The sequence below is a fragment of the Vanellus vanellus genome, assembly GCF_965231255.1.
Source record: "Vanellus vanellus genome assembly, contig: HAP1_SCAFFOLD_49, whole genome shotgun sequence".
Lineage (NCBI taxonomy): Eukaryota > Metazoa > Chordata > Aves > Charadriiformes > Charadriidae > Vanellus > Vanellus vanellus.
In genome coordinates, this window is record NW_028126699.1 from 989,339 (window position 1) to 1,010,428 (window position 21,090).

The 21,090-nt window shown below is 49.9% G+C and overlaps 2 protein-coding genes across 2 annotated transcripts in view; both read right to left on the minus strand.

The window, feature by feature from the left end:
* LOC309685830 (electroneutral sodium bicarbonate exchanger 1-like) overlaps window positions 1–1,220 on the minus strand; it is a gene marked incomplete at both ends in the record, with an annotated part of 40,469 nt that extends 39,249 nt beyond the window's left edge. The window contains one exon of the mRNA XM_082501536.1: window positions 1,056–1,220. Within this exon, the coding sequence (XP_082357662.1) occupies window positions 1,056–1,220 (165 nt within the window). The remainder of the gene's footprint in view (window positions 1–1,055) is intronic.
* Window positions 1,221–9,260: 8,040 nt separating this feature from the next.
* On the minus strand, window positions 9,261–10,706 carry LOC309685831 (inositol 1,4,5-trisphosphate receptor-interacting protein-like 1; the record flags this gene model as incomplete). Its single annotated transcript, XM_082501537.1, has 1 exon — window positions 9,261–10,706. One exon carries the CDS (start codon window positions 10,704–10,706, stop codon window positions 9,261–9,263), a length of 1,446 nt encoding a protein of 481 aa, XP_082357663.1.
* Window positions 10,707–21,090: the final 10,384 nt, after the last annotated feature.

Here is a 21,090-nt window from a genome sequence, read left to right on the forward strand (position 1 = left end):
AGTCCTCTGCCAGAACCATCGGCACCTCCGTTGGAGGGTTTTCCTGACGATACTCCGGCGGTAAATCCCCCGCCGCCCTCCTCTGTAGACGTGTGGGAATAAAACTGGCGTCTCCTCTACAGACTTGTGGGAAGAAAAGTGGCATACTCCGGTTTCAAAGGAGGACGTAGATAGACAATTAACTGATCTGAAGCGATGCTTAGAACGACTGTCGATGCCGCAACGAAAGAACGTTAAATGTTGATGACTTACCTCTTCCACCACAGGGAAAACCGTCGGCAGATGATACAGCTGCCCGGCGTTGGAAAGGCGTTATAAAAGAAGCAATGCTAGATGGGGCTATTCTGCCTCTTGATTTGCCTCATGCTTTTCCAGTAGTAGCTAATGCTCACGGGGAAAGGGCATGGCAGTCTTTCGACTGGAAAACTTTAAAGGAAATAAAAAGTGCTATTGCACAATATGGGTTGGCATCTAATTATACACAGCAAATGCTTAGTGCAATGTTTTCTAGTACGGTTTTGGTGCCTAATGGTTACTATCGTTTGGCTAATATTCTGCTTACTCCATCCCAAGCGTTACATTTTAAAAGTGCCTTTGAAACTTTGGCGGATTGCGCTGCAGATAACAACGCAAACCGTGGGGTAAACGATCCGTTATCTGGAGTTACCTCTGATATGTTGGTGGGTCGGGGTCGGTTTAGCTCAGAAAATGCACAAATGCACATGGCTGTTGAAGTTTTGCAGCAATCTCAGGAGCTTGCTTTGGCAGCTTTTAAAGCAGTTCCTGAAGCTGGAAAACCTATTCCATCTTATGTTTCTGTTAAGCAAGAACTGAATGAATTGTATATGCAATTTATTGATAGGCTTACTGCAGCTATTGAAAGGAATATGGATTTGGCTCCTGGAGCAAAGGAGTCAGTGTTGATGTCACTTGCAGTAGAAAATGCTAGCTCAATTTGTAAGCGTATTTTGCAGGCTTTACCGAAATCGGCAGGATTGCAAGACATGATGGACGCGTGTGCAAAAGTAGGAACCGCTGAAGAGAAGGCTGAGTACCTTGCCAATGCATTTGCCGCTGCTGTTAAGCCGCTGCTTAATCATGGGAGAGGAGCCAAAGGATCCTCCTCTTATGTACGCTGTTATAATTGCGGTAAGATGGGGCACCTGCAGCGACAATGTCGGCAAGGTAACCTTGCAGCCAGGACTACCTAGGCCGGTCATGATACAAAAGAAAAAAAAATTTTTTTTTTTTTTCAACTATATGTCTCTTGGGCTCTGCAGACACTCCGGGAACGATTTAGTACCTTTGTGATTTATCATTATATTGATGACATTTTAATTGCAGAAAAAGAGTTAAATCCTAACACTGTTGTGCCTATTTTTCAGCAGGAGTAAGCAAAGGCTGGATTGGTTATCGCTCCAGAAAAGGTGCAGCAGCAATCACCATGGAAATATTTAGGTTGGATCATATCTGGAACTACAGTTACTCCACAAAAAGTAACTCTAAATGAGAAAATAGAAACACTATCTGATATCCAAAAATTGATCGGTGATATCCAATGGGTACGTGCAATATGTGGTATCACTAATGATGACCTTGCACCACTTATGCCTTTGCTAAAGGGGTCTCCCGATGTGAGAGAACCTCGACAGTTGTCTCAAATGCAGAAGAAGGCATGACAAAATATTGTCAATAAAATCTCTATGTCCAAAGCCAGCCAGTGGAATCCCGAGCTACCAGTTCAAGCCTTTATTTTTAATGGTGGTATTCAGCTGTTTGCTATCTTGGCACAATGGGATGAAAAACAGGTTCATCCTTTATGTATCATGGAATGGATATTTTTGCCATATCGATTATCAAAACCCATTGTGACTAAAGTGGAAGCTATTGCCTAAGTGATCATTCGTATAAGAAAACGATGTCGACAAATAGCTGGGTTTGACCCTGCTATTATCTATGTCTCTATTATAGCGGAATACATTAATTGGGTATTGCAAAACGATTTTGTGTTAGCCCTAGCCTTGAATGCTTTCATTGGAGATCTTACCATTAATTACCCAGCTCACCGATTAATCAAGTTTTTGCTCCGTTACGGTTTTGAAATTATTCCAAAGTTCTCTAGGAGACCGGTTAACGGACTGACCATCTTTACAGATGCTGGTAAGAACAGTCATCAGGCCGGGTATGTGTGGCATCACAGTGGGCAATGGCATTCACAACGCTTAATGGGTGACGTTACTGATTCCCTTCAAACGTTGGAGTTATATGCCCTTCTTGAAGTATTTAGAAATTGGTCAGCAGAACCTGTCAATGTTGTTTGTGACTCTCTGTATGTTGTTGGTATAGTGCAACGATTAGAACACGCTATCTTGAAAGAAGTGAATAATTGCTGACTTAGTCAACTTTTAACCGAGCTATGGCAACTGCTAAATTGCCGTAAGCATGACTGTTTTATTGTCCACATTCGTAGCCATTCTGGCCTTCCTGGTAGCTTAGTGGAAGGTAACGAACGCGCCGATCAGTTAGTGGCCGCTGCATGGAATGGTCCGCCTCCTAATGCATTCCAGCAGGCTCGAAACTCACATATGTTTTTCCATCAGGCTCCAAAAATGTTAATTCCACAGTTTGACATCCCATTATCGGACGCTAAAGGAATTGTTCAGGCTTGCCCTGACTGTCAAGGACAAATGTTGGGGGTGGGCTTAGGAGTCAACCCCCGAGGCCTACGGCCATTACAGCTTTGGCAAATGGATGTTACCCATGTACCAAATTTTGGTCATTTTAAATATGTACATGTTACAGTAGACACCTTTTCTCACGCTATTTGGGCTACCCCTTTGTCTGGGAAAACAGCTCGACATGTAAAACTACATTTACACAGATGTTTTGTCGTTCTAGGAGTTCCTCTTGAAACTAAAACAGACAACGGTCCTGCTTATACTTCGCAGGCCCTGCAACGATTTATGAACCTCTGGGGAGTTAAACATGTTACAGGTATTCCTCATTCCCCCACAGGACAGGTGATTGTAGAACGTGTGCATCAAGTAATCAAACAGTTACTGTTAAAACAAAAAGGGGGAGAGGAGGAGAATTTGTCTCCTGTAGCACGAATACAGAAGGTAATATATGTGATGAATTTTTTACGGTTAGTGGGAACCGACACTGAGCCCCCCACAGTGATTCACAGCCAAGCTTTGGGCTCGGGACATAAAGAACAGAACCAAGGTATTTTGGTCCAATATAGGGACCCTGAAACTGGAGTAAGGAAAGGTCCTGCTGAACTGCGATATATTGGCCGAAGGTATGTTCGTATCATTACAGAAAGAGGCCCTCGCTGGATTCCAGCCAGATGGATCACGCCCTGGAAGGATCTGGCTGAAGACCCGGACGTCCAGGAGCAAGACAAGGAATAGCTAGCCAACCATATCGTGGAACGTGGCCTTTTGGACATTAATCTTGTGGTTTGGCCTTCTTTATGAAGGAGTAGAAAGTATCTTTGGCATTTCACCGAGACAGAATATATGGGTAACTTGGGCCAATCAAACAGGCCAAGAGGCCTTTTGCCTGTCAATGGCTACGCCTTCTGTTCCTTTTCAAACACGTTTGATCAGTTTTTCACATATACGCTTAAAAGATTTTGAAGGATATGTTAGCAGTAGTAGCTTATTAAATGAGAGTTTAGTGGGTACTGCTCACGCTAATCATACTTGTTATAGCCTTTATTATAACTCTGATATCATTAGCGCATTATTGACAGATGTAGATAGTGTTAGGCATGCTGTATTGCAAAATCACGCTGCTATTGATTTTGTGCTTTTAGTGCAGGGTCACGGCTGTGAGGAATTTGACGGTATGTGTTGCATGAATCTTTCTGACCACTCAACTTTGATTCATAAGTAATTAAGCCAGCTGAGAGCTAATATGCACAAGTTAACCATTGATCACTCGTGGCTTGATGAATCGTTTGAAGGATGGGGGTTAACAGGATGGTTGAAAGGAATCTTAAAACAAGGACTATTAGTTATCCTTATAGTGTTGATAATTTTGATATTTGTGCCATGTATAGTATCTTGTCTAAAGCGATCAATACAGAAATCTTTAGAAGGAGTTTGGGCCGCTGAACTAAAACAAAAAGGGGGAATTGTGGGAAGCTTTTTGGAAAACAACGGAAACGTTGAAATAATGAGCTTATGAACTTTGTGCAACAGAAGAGATAAGAGACAAGCTGGTACAGTCTGAAGGTTGACATGAAGGAGGAATTCACAGGAGGAATTCACACGCTGATACTGAAGCTGCTGCGACCCCTAAATAGATGCTGAATGTGTATTGCTACAGCTGTATTTAACCAATAATAGTTTGTGTGTATAAGGTTAAAGGCCAATGAGCACAAGACACGATGGTAACCCACGTTGTAGTAAAAGGATATAACACTTCAAGTATTGTAATAAAACGGCTTCAGCACGATCATATTGGTCTGCGTCTGAATCCCACCGCACAACATCACATTCAGTTCCATCTGAAAAATTGCACGCCACAGGTCACAGTATCACAGTATCACAGTGTGCTAGGGATTGGAAGGGACCTCAAAAGATCATCTAGTCCAATCCCCCTGTCGGAGCAGGAACACCTAGATGAGGTTGCACAGGAAGGCGTCCAGGCGAGTTTTGAATGTCTCCAGAGAAGGAGACTCCACAACCTCCCTGGGCAGCCTGTTCCAGTGCTCTGTCACCCTCACTGAGAAGAAGTTTCTTCTCAAATTTAAGTGGAACCTCTTGTGTTCCAGCTTGAATCCATTACCCCTTGTCCTATCATTGGTTGCTACTGAGAAGAGCCTGGCTCCATCCTCATGACATTCCCCCTTTATATATTTATAAACGCTAATAAGATCACCCCTCAGTCTCCTCCGAACTAAAGAGACCCAGTTCCCTCAGTCTTTCCTCATAAGGGAGATGCTCCACTCCCTTAATCATCTTAGTTGCCCTACGCTGGACTCTCTCCAGCAGCTCTCTGTCCTTCTTGAACTGAGGGGCCCAGAACTGGACACAATATTCCAGATGCGGTCTCACCAGGGCAGAGTAGAGGGGAAGGAGGACCTCTCTCGATCTGCTAACCACCCCCCTTCTAATACAGCCCAGGATGCCATTGGCCTTCTTGGCCACAAGGGCACAGTGCTGGCTCATGGTCATCCTGCTGTCCACCAGGACCCCCAGGTCCCTTTCCTCCGGTCTCCAGTCTGTGTGGGCAATTACCCCACATTGGGTTATCAAACCCAGAGTAATGTTGGCTGAAGGAGCAGGAGCAACGTGATGTATCACTGGAAGGAGATGACACTGCTGCTTTTCTCCCCTGTCACAGGTTGGCTCCTCGGGCTTTGTAGTCTTGTGCTACGAGCGCATGCCCTGGGTACAGCTCTGACAAACCAACACGCAAATACTGAGATTTGGTCAGCCTCGACTGTCACTAACTCATCTGCCTTTTGTATCAAGGGAAGATTAGCAGCTGCAGATCTTTTGGTAACTTGTTTCCATGGCATACCAACCCCAGCAGCTGTACTATAGAACTATACTGTGCTACGTGATTTTGGTGTTAATGTCTCTCAGTGCTCTCTCTCCTGAGTAGGTAACGGCTGTTATCCGCCAACGAATATCACAACCCCAACTGATGGTGGACTGTTTCCTCCCTCGACGTCAGAAATGCTGCTTCGACTTTGAAAACACGTGTTGTTCCAACATAACTGAGGAAGCAGTCAGCATGAAGCAAGACATTCAAAATCCTCCAGGACTTAATGCATCCAGTGAAACAACGTACTGGCGGTGCCCGGCTGGCTGAGGGGTTTAATTTCTTGACAGGAGGAATGGGACACCTGATTCAAAGCTTTACTTTAGAGAGTTGTTTATTTCTTTTTTTATGTGTGTTTATTTCATGCCTCTGTAAATTACTCTGTATTACACCCCGCAAATTTGAATGGACATTTCCAACTTTGTCAGCCCCAGGAGAAGCGCTCTCTTGAGTGAGGGGGTGGAATATGGGAAAGTAACGGAAGATTGGAGAGGAAGACTGTAAACTCGCCCAAGTGACTCGCACTTGGGGTGAGGACAACACATCTATTGAACACTAATTGTTGTTCAACCCTCTGTGCTCACAAGTGGAATATCTGCACTTAGATAACGTGAGCCTGGGATGGGCTCAGGGACACCTTATTGTCCTGGTTTGAGCCACACAGGACTAATTTCTCCTCAAACACTTGGGAAAACTGCACTTTTAGAAAGCTCCAGTGTCTGAATTTGTGAAAATAGTGACTTTACAGCCAGCTGTGGTGTGTGGGTCTCAAGGTCTCAGTGTTTTCGAGCTCGCCAGGTGCAGGGATGAGGAGGAGCGAGACCCGGGCACTTGACCCAAGCTGGCCGACAGGGTTAGTTCATAACATCAACGTCACACTCATTATAAATTAGAAAGTTTGCTACGAAGTTCTCTCTCTCCCTTGATGGCTGCCATCCTGAGAACTTCGTGCCCTGGTGCCGGAGCCCTGAGGCCTTCCCTTCCTCCTGAAGCCATAGCACTCGCAGTGTCCCACATTAGCTGTCCACTGCTGGGAGTGCACAGCTTCCTACTGATAGAATTGGCTGAGTATAATCTTTGCATATTCCGTATTGGTGTCGGGATCAATATCGGTTCTTTAGTGCTGTTAATGTTAATTATCTAATCTTATTCTATTAAATCTGTTTATACTTCAGCTCCCGGGTTTCCTTGTTTTTCCCGATTTCCCTTTCCCAGGTGGGGAGGGGTCATCAGGTGATAGAATGATTGTCTAAATGACAACAGATTGTTATGGGTCTCTCAAACTATAACAAATTTGGTGCCCAATGTGGTATTGTAATGGGTTTGGCACTCAATGTGATATTTTGCACTTAATTTAAATAGTGCTGGGAGAACTGTAGGTTTTAATTGGAAAATTCTGAAGGGTTGAAGTTTTAAAAAGATTTGATTGGATTCCTCGAAAAGTCACTATGACTCTGTTGGAAAGGTTTTGAAGGAACCTGGTCAGAGTTCTCCGCTATCTTTGTATAAACTTAGGTCAGGAGCTATGGGAGCTGTGGGGGAGGTCATTGCTGTTTCTCTCTCCTTTAGGGCAGCTTATTGTTTCTCAGTGTGGACTCAAAAACATTGCCTTGTTATTTTGTGTGGCGGTATTTTGCTATGTTATCGGGTCGTTTGTAATCTTTCCGTTATTTGTCACTTATATAATAGCATCTCGAGAATTGCAGTGGTCAGACCCATCTTGGGACAGTGGGAGTCCTTTGCTGACCATTGTGCATTGGGTTATGTTACGGGTCATTTAGCAAAGGAGAGGATGTCTCTTGAGAATTTAGATGTACCGATGTCATCAATAGTAACAGTTTTTGAGAGTTTGGAATACCCTTGGAAACTTTTGATTGTTGTACTCGGGTTAAGTTTTGAGGGTTTGATCTTTTTCATTGGCTGGATCTGCGGCAGAGGGAAACGTCCGGCAAAGACCCCACCGACTCCTACCGCTCACAGCTGCCGGCGGCCTCTATGGCAGGCGGTGATCACATCCAGACTCTGCTGGCTCCTACGACAGCCCCCACCGCCCTCCTGCTGTACACCGTACCGGCACAGCCCCCGCCAGCCCCCCCGACGGACATCCTGCCTGCACAGCCCCTGCCAGCCCTCCTGATGGGCATCATGCCTGTGATGAAACAGGAAAAAAGGACTTCACTGAGAGGTTCAAATTAACAATGTATTTGGACTTCACTCACAGGTCCAATACGTCACTATTGCAAGTTGTGTGTGTGCGATGGCGATTACTCTATTGCGGTTTAAAAGACATTAGTGGGATCCACTATTGCTAATGATCCGGACAAGTGACAACACAAACCACAAGGGCGCTAGATATTAATGCCTTAGAAGAGTGCACCAGTCACAAACTCAATCGCATGCCCTATACCGTACGGATGTTTCTTAGTCACTTACCCTCTCTCTCTCAGGTGAGGTCGCTCCATCCCGGGGAAGTTACCCTGTACAGCGTCCTGGATGGGGGGGACAGATCTCCTAGGGGCCAGCTGTATCCTTGGAGGATCCCCCATTTGTCTCCGCAGACCCCGCGGTTTATATTTCCTGACTCGGTGAGGGTGCAGGATTATGCCCGAGTGGATTACACTGTCTGGGATATTTCCCTCTGGTGGTGCCATAGCGAAGTCTCTGTTGCCAGTTTGTGATGTCCGGCGCTCAACGTCACGGGAAGGGTGGTGGGATGGGACTCGGGGCATTTTGTTTGTTAAGGGCCATTTGGTTTTGGTTGTTCTGTGCCATCTGGAGATAAGCCCGGGCTGAGCTGTTTTGCAGCTGCCCCCAAGTTCTCTCTGCACAGCCAAGGCACGGCGGAGATGGAGCTGAGTGGGATGGCAGCTCCCTGCCTCTCACCTCTGGTGCTCTGAAACCGGCTTGGCTGGCTGCTCCCACACAGAGAGAAGGGGCTGAGTGGGGCTGGGAGGGCAGGAGGTGGTGGCGGGGGGAGCGGGCCAGCAGCCACAGGGAGGTGGTTGTGCAGGTGCCGCGAGGGTATGGAGAATGAACCTGGTACTTGTACAGGAGGCAGAGCCCTGCTCAGCAGTCGTGACACTTCTTCCCTGTGCACAGGGCTCCCCACTTGGGCAGGGTCCTAGCCACCCCACGGGGGTCATCCAAGGGCTGTCGGGCTACCAGGGCGTGCTTTGTGTACGGCTCCCAAGGAAGGCACTGCAGGCTCCCTACCTATGGAGCCACCCAGAGAGCTGTGGAGGGGGACAAGTGATTGCCATTGCCCCAGCGCTGGAGCAGAGACAGGTGGCAGCCTTAGCTCCACAATCAGTGAAAGCAGAGCCACCGCATCAGCTCTTCAGCAAAACGCTCTGCCACTCTGGGGCAGCTGAGCGCTCAGCACCTATGCCCGCCTTCCCCCCAAAACCGATGCCCACACACGCACAGACGCACGTTTGGGTGTGAAACAAATGATTTATTGACATCTATGTACAGAGTAAAGCTCCGCGAGGGACAGGGTGGTGGCTGGGCCCATGGTAACAGGAGTCTCTGTCGCAAGGCTCCTTGCAAGGGCGACTCCAGCCGCATCGCGTCCCACTCCCCAGAGTGCGGTTCTGCTGCAGAGGAAAGGTGTGGCAGCAGTTCCCAGAGCCGACTGAGTAGCGTGTTGTGCGTGCCCAGCGTGCTCAGTTCCGCAGCACCAGGGGAGTATCTAGGGGACACTAAGAGAGCTCCGTGCGTGAGGAGCTCTTTCGGTGTCCGTAGAAGAGCAGGCTTGTGAGCCGATCTTGCAGCTCATCGGCCTCACGCATTGCCTTGGCGTGGGCAGCCGGGTCGTGCAGCAGGCGCTGGAAGAGGTTGAGTGGCTCCGCTGTTTGGAGGGCTGGGGGCAAGACGATGTCCTCGGGCATGTTCTCATTAGCAAAGAAGAAGTGGTCGAGGCGTTTGTCGTGCAGGCAGCCGCGCAGGTACCACAGGATATCCTGCAGCCGCATGAGGAACTCCCTCCTGCTCCAGCTCGACACGGGTAAGGTGTTGAGGAGGTGCATGGCAACCGTCTTGAAGATAGCGGTGGAAAAGCTGGTGCCCAGCAGGATAGCGGCAAAGAGCTGGAGGCATTTGAGGTGGGAGGTGTCGTGTGGGGCCTGCCTGGCCACATGCCTGAAGAACTTCACCTCTGCCACCGCGTAGCTCTCTACCCACGTTGTGCTGGGGGTAAGGATGGCCTCTGTAGTCTCCTGGCTGCTCAGGAAGATGTCTGAGTCACCTCGCCGCACCCCAAACGTGATGTCAATGAGGATGCTTTTCCCGGAGGCGTTCGTCAGCTGCAGCTTGCAGGAGCGGCTGGAAGGCAGCACCTTCATGCTGTAGTGCTGCGCCTGAGGCATCTCTTCCCAGGCTGAGCTCACCAGGTTCTGCAACCACTGGGCGGTTTTGTGCACATCCAGGTAGGAGCCGGTGCAGAGGGTGCCGAGGAGGCCGGCCGACGGATTTTTCCTCAGCTCCTCCTCCTGGGGGTGGTGGAGGTAGAACGGCGTGTTCTCCACCAGCTGATCCCTGCTGCAGGTACACGCCAGCTCCACGCGGACGCGGGAGTCCTTTGCCGGCATCTCCGCTGCAGTGCCCAGCTCCAGGTGGAAAACGTGCCCACGGGGGGGCTTAAGGGGCACAAGCAGGCGGTACACAGCATCACGCCCACGGGGACTCCAACCTTCGAAGGCGCTGCCCACCCCGATGGCTGGCTGCAGGACCGGGAAGAAACTGTTGGACAAGCGCTCTTGCAGGACAGCCAGGAGGTCGCCCACCAGCTCCTCCACCACGCGGCTCCTGTAGGCCAGGCGCTGCACTGACGACCGGATGCGCTTTGCAAACCTCCCAAACACACGCTTCTCATAGTCGCCAGAACCTTCTCCTGCACATTGTTCGTTGCCGCACTCTGTGCTGCTGCTGGAGCTCTCCTCCTCTGCAGCGCTGCTGTCTGGCTGGGGGCTCCTTTTGCTGAGGCGCCGGCAGAGCCTGAAGATCAGGATGAGGACTGCAGCGAGCGCCCAGACCTGCCAGTGCTGCAAGGCAGCAAAGAGCAGGTCTCCCCAGGCCGAGGCGTTCTGCTCCATGTCCTGCAGCAGCCGAGTCTTGGGCTGGTTCAGCTGCTGCGCGTGCTGCCGCATGTGCTCGCAGGTGGCCTCACCCAGCTCCTGGCAGACCATGTGCAGGAGCTGGAGGATGCTCTGCACGAGCAAGGTGAGGAAGGTTGTGTCAGCCATGGCCTGTGGGAGGAGGGAGAGAAGGGGTTGAGTGGGGCTGGGAAGGCAGGAGGTGGTGGGGGGGGGAGCGGGGCCGGCAGCCGCAGGGAGCTGGGGGCAGGCAGGAGAGGGGCCGAGGCAGCTGGGGGGCAGCAAGGCCTGCGCCCAGCCCCGGCGGCGGCGGTGGCAGCGTGCCCGGCCCCAGGCGCTCCCGCCAGCAGCTGGGCCCTTGATGCAGGATGAGAACCCACCCCCCCGGGGGCCCGCCGTTCTGCCCGGGCCCCGCTCCGGCCCAGCCTCCCGCCGCCTGCGCACTCACCTCTGGCTCAGGCTGTGCTGGGGCAGCGCTGCCTGCGGGCGCCTTTTACAGCTGCCCCCATTGTGACACGGCCCCTCTGATGTCACAAGCGCCAGAGCGCATCACTGGCATGGCCGCCAACCAGCCCCCCCGCCTCAGCGCCTCACAGCTGCCCCCGGCAACCAGAGCCCCGACAGACACAGAGTACAGGCCCAGCCGGCAGGACAGGGCTGCCAGTTGCTCTGCTTCCACTGCTTTAGCCGCCCCCACAGAGCATTTGCTGCCGTCCCGGAGTCAGGAGAGAGAGAGAGTCTTGGCCACTTTTCTCCTTCAGCAACAGCTAACGCCAGCTGGACGGCTTTTCCCTCTGCAGATTGACTCCGCTCACCTTGTCCTTGAGCAGCTTCTGCCACTCGTCCTGTAGGACTCCACACCGCAGCATTCCACCTTCGATGCTTTCCTACAGTACGACAAGGCCCATCAGTAACCAGAGAGCATGCTGGTTCTCATTAGCTGAGAGAATGAGAGTTCATGATATGGTGGAGCTTCCTCAGCACGTGTCACCACCTCCTCTGGTGGCACCCCAAAGGCCTTGCCTTCGGGCCAATTTGTGATCACTTCTACCATTCCTGGGCAATTAGGGTTTCCTGTTTGAGCTCGCTGCGTGATTAAGGCAACCCACTTACTCCAGGGTAGCATCGGTGGTGTGATGAGTAGAGGGAACTTTACCCTTGAACATCCAGCTCAGTCCTGGTAATGGGGGCGCCAGGAGGAGCTGTGCCTCAGGACCAATTACTTCTGAAGCAGCTCTAACTCCTTCCTATGCTGCCAAGATTTCTTTCTCAGTTGGAGTATAGTTGGCCTCGGAGCCTTTATATCCTCAACCCCAGAATTCCAGGGGTCGGCCTCGAGTCTCCCCTGGTGCTTTCTGCCAGAGGCTCCAGGTAGGGCCATTGTCCCCGGCTGCGGTGGAGAGCACATTTGTAACGTCCCGTCCAGTTTGGACTGGTCCAAGGGCTACGGCATGCACAATCTCTTCTTTAATTTGCTCAAAGGCTTGTCGTTGCTCAGGGCCCCACACAAACTCCTTTTTCTTTTGCGTTGCTTCATAGAGAGGTGTCACAAGCTGACCGTAACCTGCAAGATGCATTCTCCAGAGACCCACACCACCTAAGAAGGCTTGTGTTTCCTTTTTGTTAGGAGGTGGGGACATCGCTGTTATTTTGTTAATCCTATGCATTGGGATCTGGCGACGGCCATCTTGCCACTTAATTCCCAAAAACTGGATTTCTTGTGCAGGTCCCTTGACCTTACCTCTTTTAATAGCAAAACCTGCTTTCAGAAGAATCTTAATTATTTCCCTACCTTTGTGGAAAACTTCTGCTGCTGAATTACCCCACACAACGATGTCATGCATGTATTGTAGGTGTTCTGCAGCTCCACCCTTCTCCAGTGCAGTCTGGGTCAGTCCATGGCAAACAGTAGGGCTGTGTTTCCACCCCTGGGGCAGTGGATTCCAGGTGCACTGGACACCCCTCCAGGTGAAAGCAAACTGTGGCCTGCACTCTGCTGCTAAAGGAATAGAGAAAAAGGCATGAGCAATGTCAATTGTAGCATACCATTGGGCTGCCTTTGACTCCAGTTCATACTGAAGTTGTAGCATATCTGGCACAGCAGCACTCAGTGGTGGTGTAACTTCATTCAGGCCACGACAGTCTACTGTTAATCTCCAGTGCCCATCAGACTTTCGCACTGCCCATATAGGGCTGTTAAAGGGTGAGCGAGTTCTGCTGATCACTCCTTGGCTCTCTAGCCGGCGAATCAGGTTATGGATGGGAATCGGGGAGTCTCGGTTGGTGCGATACAGTCGTCGATGCACCATGGCAGTAGCAATTGGCACCTGCTGATCTTCAACCCTCAGCAGTCCCGCAACAGAAGGGTCATCTGAAAGACCGGGTAAGGTAGACAGCTGTGTAACATCCTCAGTCTCTACAGCTGCTATACCAAAAGCCCACCGATACCCTTTTGGGTCTTTAAAATACCCTCTCTTGAGATATGCCAAGGATGCACAGAGCATCTGGACCAGTAACAATGGGGTGTTTCTCCCATTTATTCCCAGTTAAGCTCACTTCAGCTTCTAATACAGTCAGTTCTTGAGATCCGCCTGTCACTCCAGAAATGGTGACAGTTTCTGCCCCTTTATGACTCAATGGCAATAGGGTACACTGTGCACCAGTGTCCACCAGGGCTTTATACTTTTGTGGCTCTAATGTGCCAAGCCGTCGAATCCACACAGTCCAATAAATTCGGTTGTCCCTCTCCTCCTCCTGGCTGGAGGCAGGGCACCTCTAATGTTGACCGTAGTACCTACGATTATCAGATCGTTTCCTACCTGGTCCGTAGGATCGCCTACCGTAGGTCGGAGCAGCCTTCCTCCTGTAAGAATCCTTTCTCCTATCTGCTTCATTTTGCAGCTCAAGCACCCGTGCCTGTAGGGCTGAGGTAGGTTCTCCATCCCACTTCTTCATGTCTTCTCCATATTCACAGAGGCAAACCCACAGGATATCTCGCATTGGGTTTGATTTGTCTTGAGTCGGAGGGTGCTTTTTCTCTTGAGTAGGAGGGCGTTTCCTCTTAGCAGCTGCAACATGAGTCTGCACAGGGAAAGAATGGAGTTTTTCCTCCACCTTGGTTAGTTTATCAAACAGTTTATCGGTTTGCTCAACTAATTTCTGGGTCATTTGCTCTATTTTCTCAGTCAGTTTCTCAGTCATTTTCTCGGTGGTCACAGTCAGCTTTTCTATGGCTGCCACAGAGAAGGGACGAGAGAGACTGTCTTCATACTGTCGTACCTTATTAACCACTTCATTTACAGTTGGTGTGTCAGTATCAGATCCTCCCCAGACCATTGTTGACAATGGGTGGGAATATGTTGATGGTGCAATTTGTACAAACTTTTTGAGCATAGACCGTTTGCATGGCATTTCATCAGGGTCTACTGTCGCTTGCCCATCACTATAAATCACCTCTCGCACAGGCAGTTCTCTCAGGTACTTAATACCTTTTCCCATGTTGGTCCATTTACTTGGACGGCATTCGATATCGTCCTTAAAGGGATACCTGCGCTTTATGGCTGACACCAGTCGCCTCCAGAGACTGAGAGTGCTTGTCTTTCTCCCAATCTCTTTATCAATCCCTCCATCCTTGGCCAGGTTTCCCAATCGCCTAGCTTCTCTGCCATCTCAGTCTAGGGTATCTGCCCCGCTATCCCAGCATCGGAGCAACCAGGAGACAAGTGTTTCACCTTCATGACGACTAAAGTCCTTCCTGATATTTCTCAGATCTTTCCTAGAGAAGGATTTAACAACTCCCTCTACATCTGAGTCCTCCTGTGGGGAGGCTGCCCCAGAAGGGGCCTCTCCAGCATCTGCTTTAGAAGGACTCTCGCCTCTGTCTGTTTTCAAAGGTCTCTTTCCCTTCTGTGGTCTTGAAGGACCCTCCCCTGGATCTTCTTCAGAACTCTCCCCCAAGCTATCTGACTTTGTGGTAAGGGGCAGGGGAAGGAGTTGACCTCCTCATCTTCCTCCTGGTTACCGGGGCGGCTTGTACCGATTTTGATGGAGTTTGAGTAGTTTTGGTACTGGTTGTAGTGGCTGCAGTAGGTTGTGCCGGGACAGGTGGCGGCGTGGCTTGTGCCGCTGCAGGGGGGGGCGCGGCTTGTGCCGGGACAGGCGGCGGAGGGGCCGGTGGTGTTGCAGTGAGGGGGGCAGCTGCCGGTGGTGCCGGTGCCGTGGGGGGGGCGGCTGCCGGTGGTGCCGTCGCTCTGGGGGGGGCGGTTGCGGTCGGGCCGGGCGGGGCCGCGGTTCACGCCGCTGCAGATCGCCGAGCGGCTGCGCAGGTCTGAGTGGCGGCAGCGCACGGTCCCCTACGGCTCCCCCTGCACAGATGTTTCACATGAAACCACCCCTGCACCACATTCAGGAGCCCCAACAACAAAATCACGATCTTGAGAAGGTACCAGTCCTTATCCTCAGAGCCCAGGAGGTTTCCATGCCCCAGCTCTGAGGGTGTCACATCAGCATAATTATCAAAGGGCGAAGTAAACATTCCCCAGGTAGAACCAAAAGTGTAACTAATAGCAGAACCCATCACCTGATGCCCGAGATATACAGGTAGAGCCGTTACCCAACTCATCGTGTTATACATCTGAATTGCGAACCACACCAAAACAGCACCTTTAAACCTTCCCATAAAAAGACAAAGAATAAATGAAGTTTGCAACACCTTTGGCAGGTTAAACCAAGTTGAGCATTAAGGTCCAACAAAGCTGTTTAAAGGCATGATACACGATTTCGTCTAAGAACGACATGATGCAAGCTGTCTGTTCTAATCTCCGAGCAAACTGGAATTCAAACTATTTGGACAATTTATCACAGCTCTGGTGGAGCACTGCTCGGGCCCCACGTTGGGCTCCAATTAATCTGTTGTGGTTTAGGCCAAATCCACCACTGGAGACCCGAGGGACCCCAAACGGGACCGACAGATGCTCCCCTCTACCCCTCTTCAAAGAGAGAGGCAGAGGAGGAAAAAGAGACTTAGGAGTTTAGAAGGAACTAAACTACTTTAATGAAATTTTAATAATAAAATAAAAAGAAATAATGAAAAATATATACAAAACCGTATCAAGCTCCTGAGATAACAATCACGTCACCGGCTGGCACTGGGGCAGTCCCAGGCTGGACTCAGTGACAGACGGGAACTGGGTTCCGGATCTGGATTCAGGATCGGGATCACAGGCAGACAAACAGAGTCCCCCTCAGACATCGGCCATTGAAAGAAGAGCGCTGACCCTTTGATCCCTCAGCTTTTATACTGAGCATGAGGCAGATGGGATGGAATACCCTGTTGGTCAGTTTGGGGTCACCTGTTCTGTCCGCTCCTCCCTGCAGGTGGGACCCCACTATGCTTTTCCGCTTCCGACCCTCCAATGGGGCAAATCACAAAGTTGTTTGGCCGTGGGGGTTATAGCAATGAGTATAAGCAGGAGCCTCTCTGCATCCCACGCCCGGGCATCAGCTGTAACCATTGGTCTGACCTCTCTGAGAGAGTGAACACTGTCTGCACAATATGCAGTTAACTTCAGTAGTTAGAAGAGGCCCCGCTAAGAAGCAAAGTTACTGAACAAAATTGGTTCTGTTTTACCTCAAACCAGGACAGAGGTAGAGTTTCGTTCCATTAAGGCTCTTTTTATTAAAATAAATATTTAAATTATATAAAGAAATAAATACTTCTCTTTTCACATTAGATAACTCCCTGGAGACAGCAAAAAACAAACAACCCCAAACCAGCCCAAATGACAGGGGCTTTGGTGAGAAATCAAGAGATGGTAAATGCTTTCTTTCCGTGGTCATGACAAATCCAGTTTTAGGAATCAAGTAGACGGTAGATATTCCAGAAACAGAGGAAAACTCTCTTTGAGGAGACGGTAGTTCAGCACGTTGTCCTTGGGAAGGTAAGTTGGGCAAACACGACTGTAACCACCACCACAGATGTTTCCCATTTGTCTGTAACGTGGTCGCGTGCGCTGCGAGGCGCGAGCGTGCGGCTCAGCCATGGAAGTTGACGACGTTCCTTCTTCACTCTGCCCTTAACGAGGTCACACCCATCTTTCTGGCTCTCGCTTAAGGTGCGTTAACTAATTTCAAAGAGAGTTACTGTCTCCAAAATAAGGGGGGGAGGGGGGAGCGGGGAAATAAACTGTCTTAACCCACTACTTCATAACTTGAAGAGGAAAATTTGTGTGCCTGCTGCTGTTCCAAATAAGGTCTAAGAAATGTAACTACAATAACAAATAGTCACCCGGAGGTGATCACAGCGTTGTTCTAATAGTGCACATCTCACAGCAGCTGTTGGTGGTGTTGGCAAAAAAAAAAAAACCCAAACCCCAGAGTTACTGTCTCCAAAATAAGGGAGGTGGGGGGAATAAACCATCTTAACTTCTACTTCATAACCTAAAGAGGAAAATTCGTCTAAGAAATGTAACTAAAGGTCTAAGAAAACTAACTTAAGGTCTAAGAAAAGTAACTAAGGTCTAAGAAAAGTAATTAAAATAAGAACTCTAATAGTCCACATGTCACAGCAGCTGTTGGTGGATTATCTCCCACACCATCTTCTTGCGGAAGTATGGCATGTGAGTCTGAAAAGAGAAGAGAAATCCATTAAATAATGACGTCACGGTAGAAAGAGGCAGCAAACAGGCATAAACGCCCAGCGGAGTCCTTAATATGAAGTTCCCTTTAAGAACTGTCAACCGTTTGGGTACAACACCCCACACGGCTCCTAAGAGGGTGACACGACAACCCGACAAAACCAGATTGACTTGACTGCGCGACAGCTTACAAGCACGCTAATAAAAGACCGGTCTAAAACAAAATCAATAAAAATAAGCAGTGTCTTGACTGGTCAAAGGGTAGAAGCCATTTCTCCAAAAGATACGAGCCCAGATATGCCAAACCCGCTGGCGGCAGTATCTTGCCCAAGAGGAATCTCACCGGCAGCAGCTCCCAAAGGCGGGGATGTAGAACCACAGCTCTGCCCTGCCCAGACCACTTGGAAGTTCTGACCCCAGCAACTACGCACCGAAATGGGGCACGAAACCTCAGCCCCTGCCCTGGACACAATTAAGAGCTGCTGCGTAACCTCCCTGGCTCCTGTCCCTGCGCGAAAGGGGCTGGAGGGGTTTATGACCTTCACTCACCTGGGTAAAGTTGAACGGTTTCTCTCTGGCGATGTACTCTGCGTATTTGCACATAAAGACGCCGCAGTCGCTTCCGTTCAGCTGCTGAGGGATCTCCTAAGGAATGCAAAGAAGATGGAGGATTTCCCTCTGTCTCAAAAGAAAAGCAACTCGGAAGTAGCGCACATTACCCACACCGACACTGTGCTCACCGCACACTCCTGACCCTACTTGCGTAATCCCGAATACCCACTCCCGCCCACGAGGAACAGACCCAGTTCACTGCGCACCATCCCTCCCCTCTGCCTCCCGGACTCGGACACTACAATCCAAATTCTTGGCAGGCCCAGAAGGGGCAGCAGCCCTCCTCCCTGCGAGGTGTCTCGAGGTTCGCACGGCGTCTTTCTCAAGTGACCTTTCTTAAATCCAGTCTTTAGGGACCCTTTGCTTTGTCACGTGCCAGGATCTGGGCCCCAAAGAAGCACTGACAGTTCCCATTTCAAACCCAAGTGGTGCTCACGTACACGTGGCTCCATGCTGTGAAGAGTCCACTCCGAAACATTCAGCTCCAGGTTTCTTTTTTCCCGGCTTTCTTTTTGCAGGTATTGGCTGGTTAAAACAAAAGGGAAAAAAAAAATCCCTTTTCATCTCTGTAATTTAGGCCAACAACAAAATAAAGTGGCTGAAGGATCACAGGAAGATGAACGGCAGGACGGGAAAACGTCAGAGGATCCTCACAGCAGCTGATTTAAGGCTGATTTGGGAGGAAAAATCCCAATCTTCAATTTATAAACACGCTGAGAGGCTGTGAGCTAATGGTCAAGAATGAGACCAACAATTCCAACAGAGGCTTCCACACAAACCTAAGTTCATTGCTTCGGAGAGGTCAAAAAACCCCAAATCACATGTTATCAGAGGACCAAGAGACAAACCAAGCAGGGAACTGTAATGCCATAATTCCACCGTGTGCCTTCATCCCACATACTGGGATCCGACTAACAAAGTCGGCACACGTGTGCCACGGGGCTATGGTGGATTTGGCTGTGCCTATCACGGGAAGGCGGCAGAATCCAGGCACCCCAGACCCTGGGCGGAGGGGACGCTGTGACACCAGATAAGCAGCCGATGCCAGACAAGTCGCAGCAAGCAACGCCAAGATTCCGGGTTGGTTATCTACAAGCCATGTGAAAACTTGCAGTCGCCTTACAGGGACTAAATCTAAAAACCCTCTCCTCATTCACACTATAAAAGCAGTGACGGAGCGGTTACTTACAGCAAAGTCTGACAAATCTCGTCCCCTTTCTGGCCCAGCGAGTCCAAGTACGTGATCGTATTCTTCCTGAGATCTATGACCTGTTATTAAAAGGTGACCATTAGACAAAGCACAACCTTCTGCCACACAACCCCCAACACCTAAATGACTTATCTTGCCAGTTTTTGCTCCCTGTCCAATTCTAAAGAAAAAGCCTGTGGGACTCACGGCTAGTGTCCAGTGTGCTCGCGAGTTCACAGGCACGAAGAGGATGTCCTGCTTGAAGACATCGACACTTCTGGTCCATCTTCTTACTGCATCGTAGCCCCCAGATGTTAGTTTGGCATAAAAGAAAGTACTGAACGCGTGGACCGCTGGATAGCCTTCCTTCTTGCCTCTTTCCGTCAGCAGACCCATGTAGAAATTAACGACCTGTACCATAAAGAGGAAACGTGAGGTGTAAAAATAAGACGCTGCCTTCCCCAATGAAAAATACAGCACCATGTCTTTTCTGGCCACCCTTAAGCACGCAGCGGAGAGAACTCCAGCCTCAGCTGTCGGCTTTTGTTCCCAGAATTTCACACGGGGCTACATCGGCAGTTTGATCAAAACACCTGCCCCCCACGCCAATAACCCGGACGAACTCCTGGAAGCTGCGTCATACAAGAAGTAACGGAACTTCCAGAAACGCTCGACCCTTCAATACCTCAAATAAGACCTGTACAGAGATTTCTAGGCTCTGCCGCGGAGGTCGTCAAAGAACGTTGACGGGACTTCTGTACACAGCGGAGGGGTATTTTTCAATAAAGGCTGAATTAGACTGTCCCTGTGCTGCAGCTGGTTTTACCTCATCATTTAGCCAGCAAAGGTTCCTGAGCGTGCGGATGTCCTCACGAGTGACCTTTAGTTTGAAGGCACTGCTCATGATCTCATCTGGCTCACCTCTGCCAAATGCGGCACTGACCTCTCTCTCCATGGCCTGAAAGGAACAATTAAATGGGGAAGGACTTGTGAAACAGCGCATGGAGCACGCTGACCTGGGGGCAGCTTTCCACTGAAACACGGCCTGTAAATTCAGCTCAGCTGACAGAGCAACTGCCTTCGACGGTTTCTTGGCTCAGTGAGCGATAGCGCTTTTGCCTTGCTTGGGTGGTTTCAGCATCCTAACTTTGAACTTCACAGGCTTGCTGCCATTTCTTTTCACCAAGGACGTTGGGATAAAACCCGTAAACTCAGCAAACACGCTAAAGCAGCTGAAAATGGAACACAACTCTGGCAAACCCCTTTCCCACGTGCTGCCGCGGCCCTCGCAATACCCAGGTTTAAGCCAATCCCAGCGGGGAATGCAAAGAAACCACTACGGATGGTGGTATAAAATACTCTGATCTGCAATAGCATCTTCTTGCTTGAATCTGGGCGAGCAAAATAAGAAAACCACCCGGTTTCCCTTGTACCCAGCATCAACGCTGCAGACTTTGTAAACTCTGCATTTGCTCGCCCTTTCCAAGTCCATCCTCAACAGGCAGGAAAAGGCGGGGGGAGCTCAATTAGACTGCAACTCCGAAGAATAAAAGCAGCCAAAATTCATACAAGCAGGGGAAACTGAACTCCCACTCCCTGGTGGACGGCACCACGGATCAGCACAAGCTGATCTTTCAGGTTCTATCACCACGGTAGGACAAGAGGCACATCCAATATAACTGGATGAGTCGGGTTAGCACTGCTCTGGAGACTGGTGTTCAACCTGGACTCATTTTTTGTCCTGCTAACAGAAGGCCCACAAACCCTCAAGGCAGCACAACTGAAGGAGCGCTGGAGCACACGAAATCCTTCAAACCAGCTTTAGTGCTGACCCTCGCACTGCGAAGTCACAGCCGCAGACGCTCGCTAACAGGTTCAATGCAAGTTCTTCAGATTTCAAAGAGCCTTAAGAACCACCGAGAATAAGAGGAGTTCCCTGCAGCTCTGTCACAACCTTCTCTTTTGTCTAACAGACTGTCGGCTGTGGTACCTCTGTGAGCGG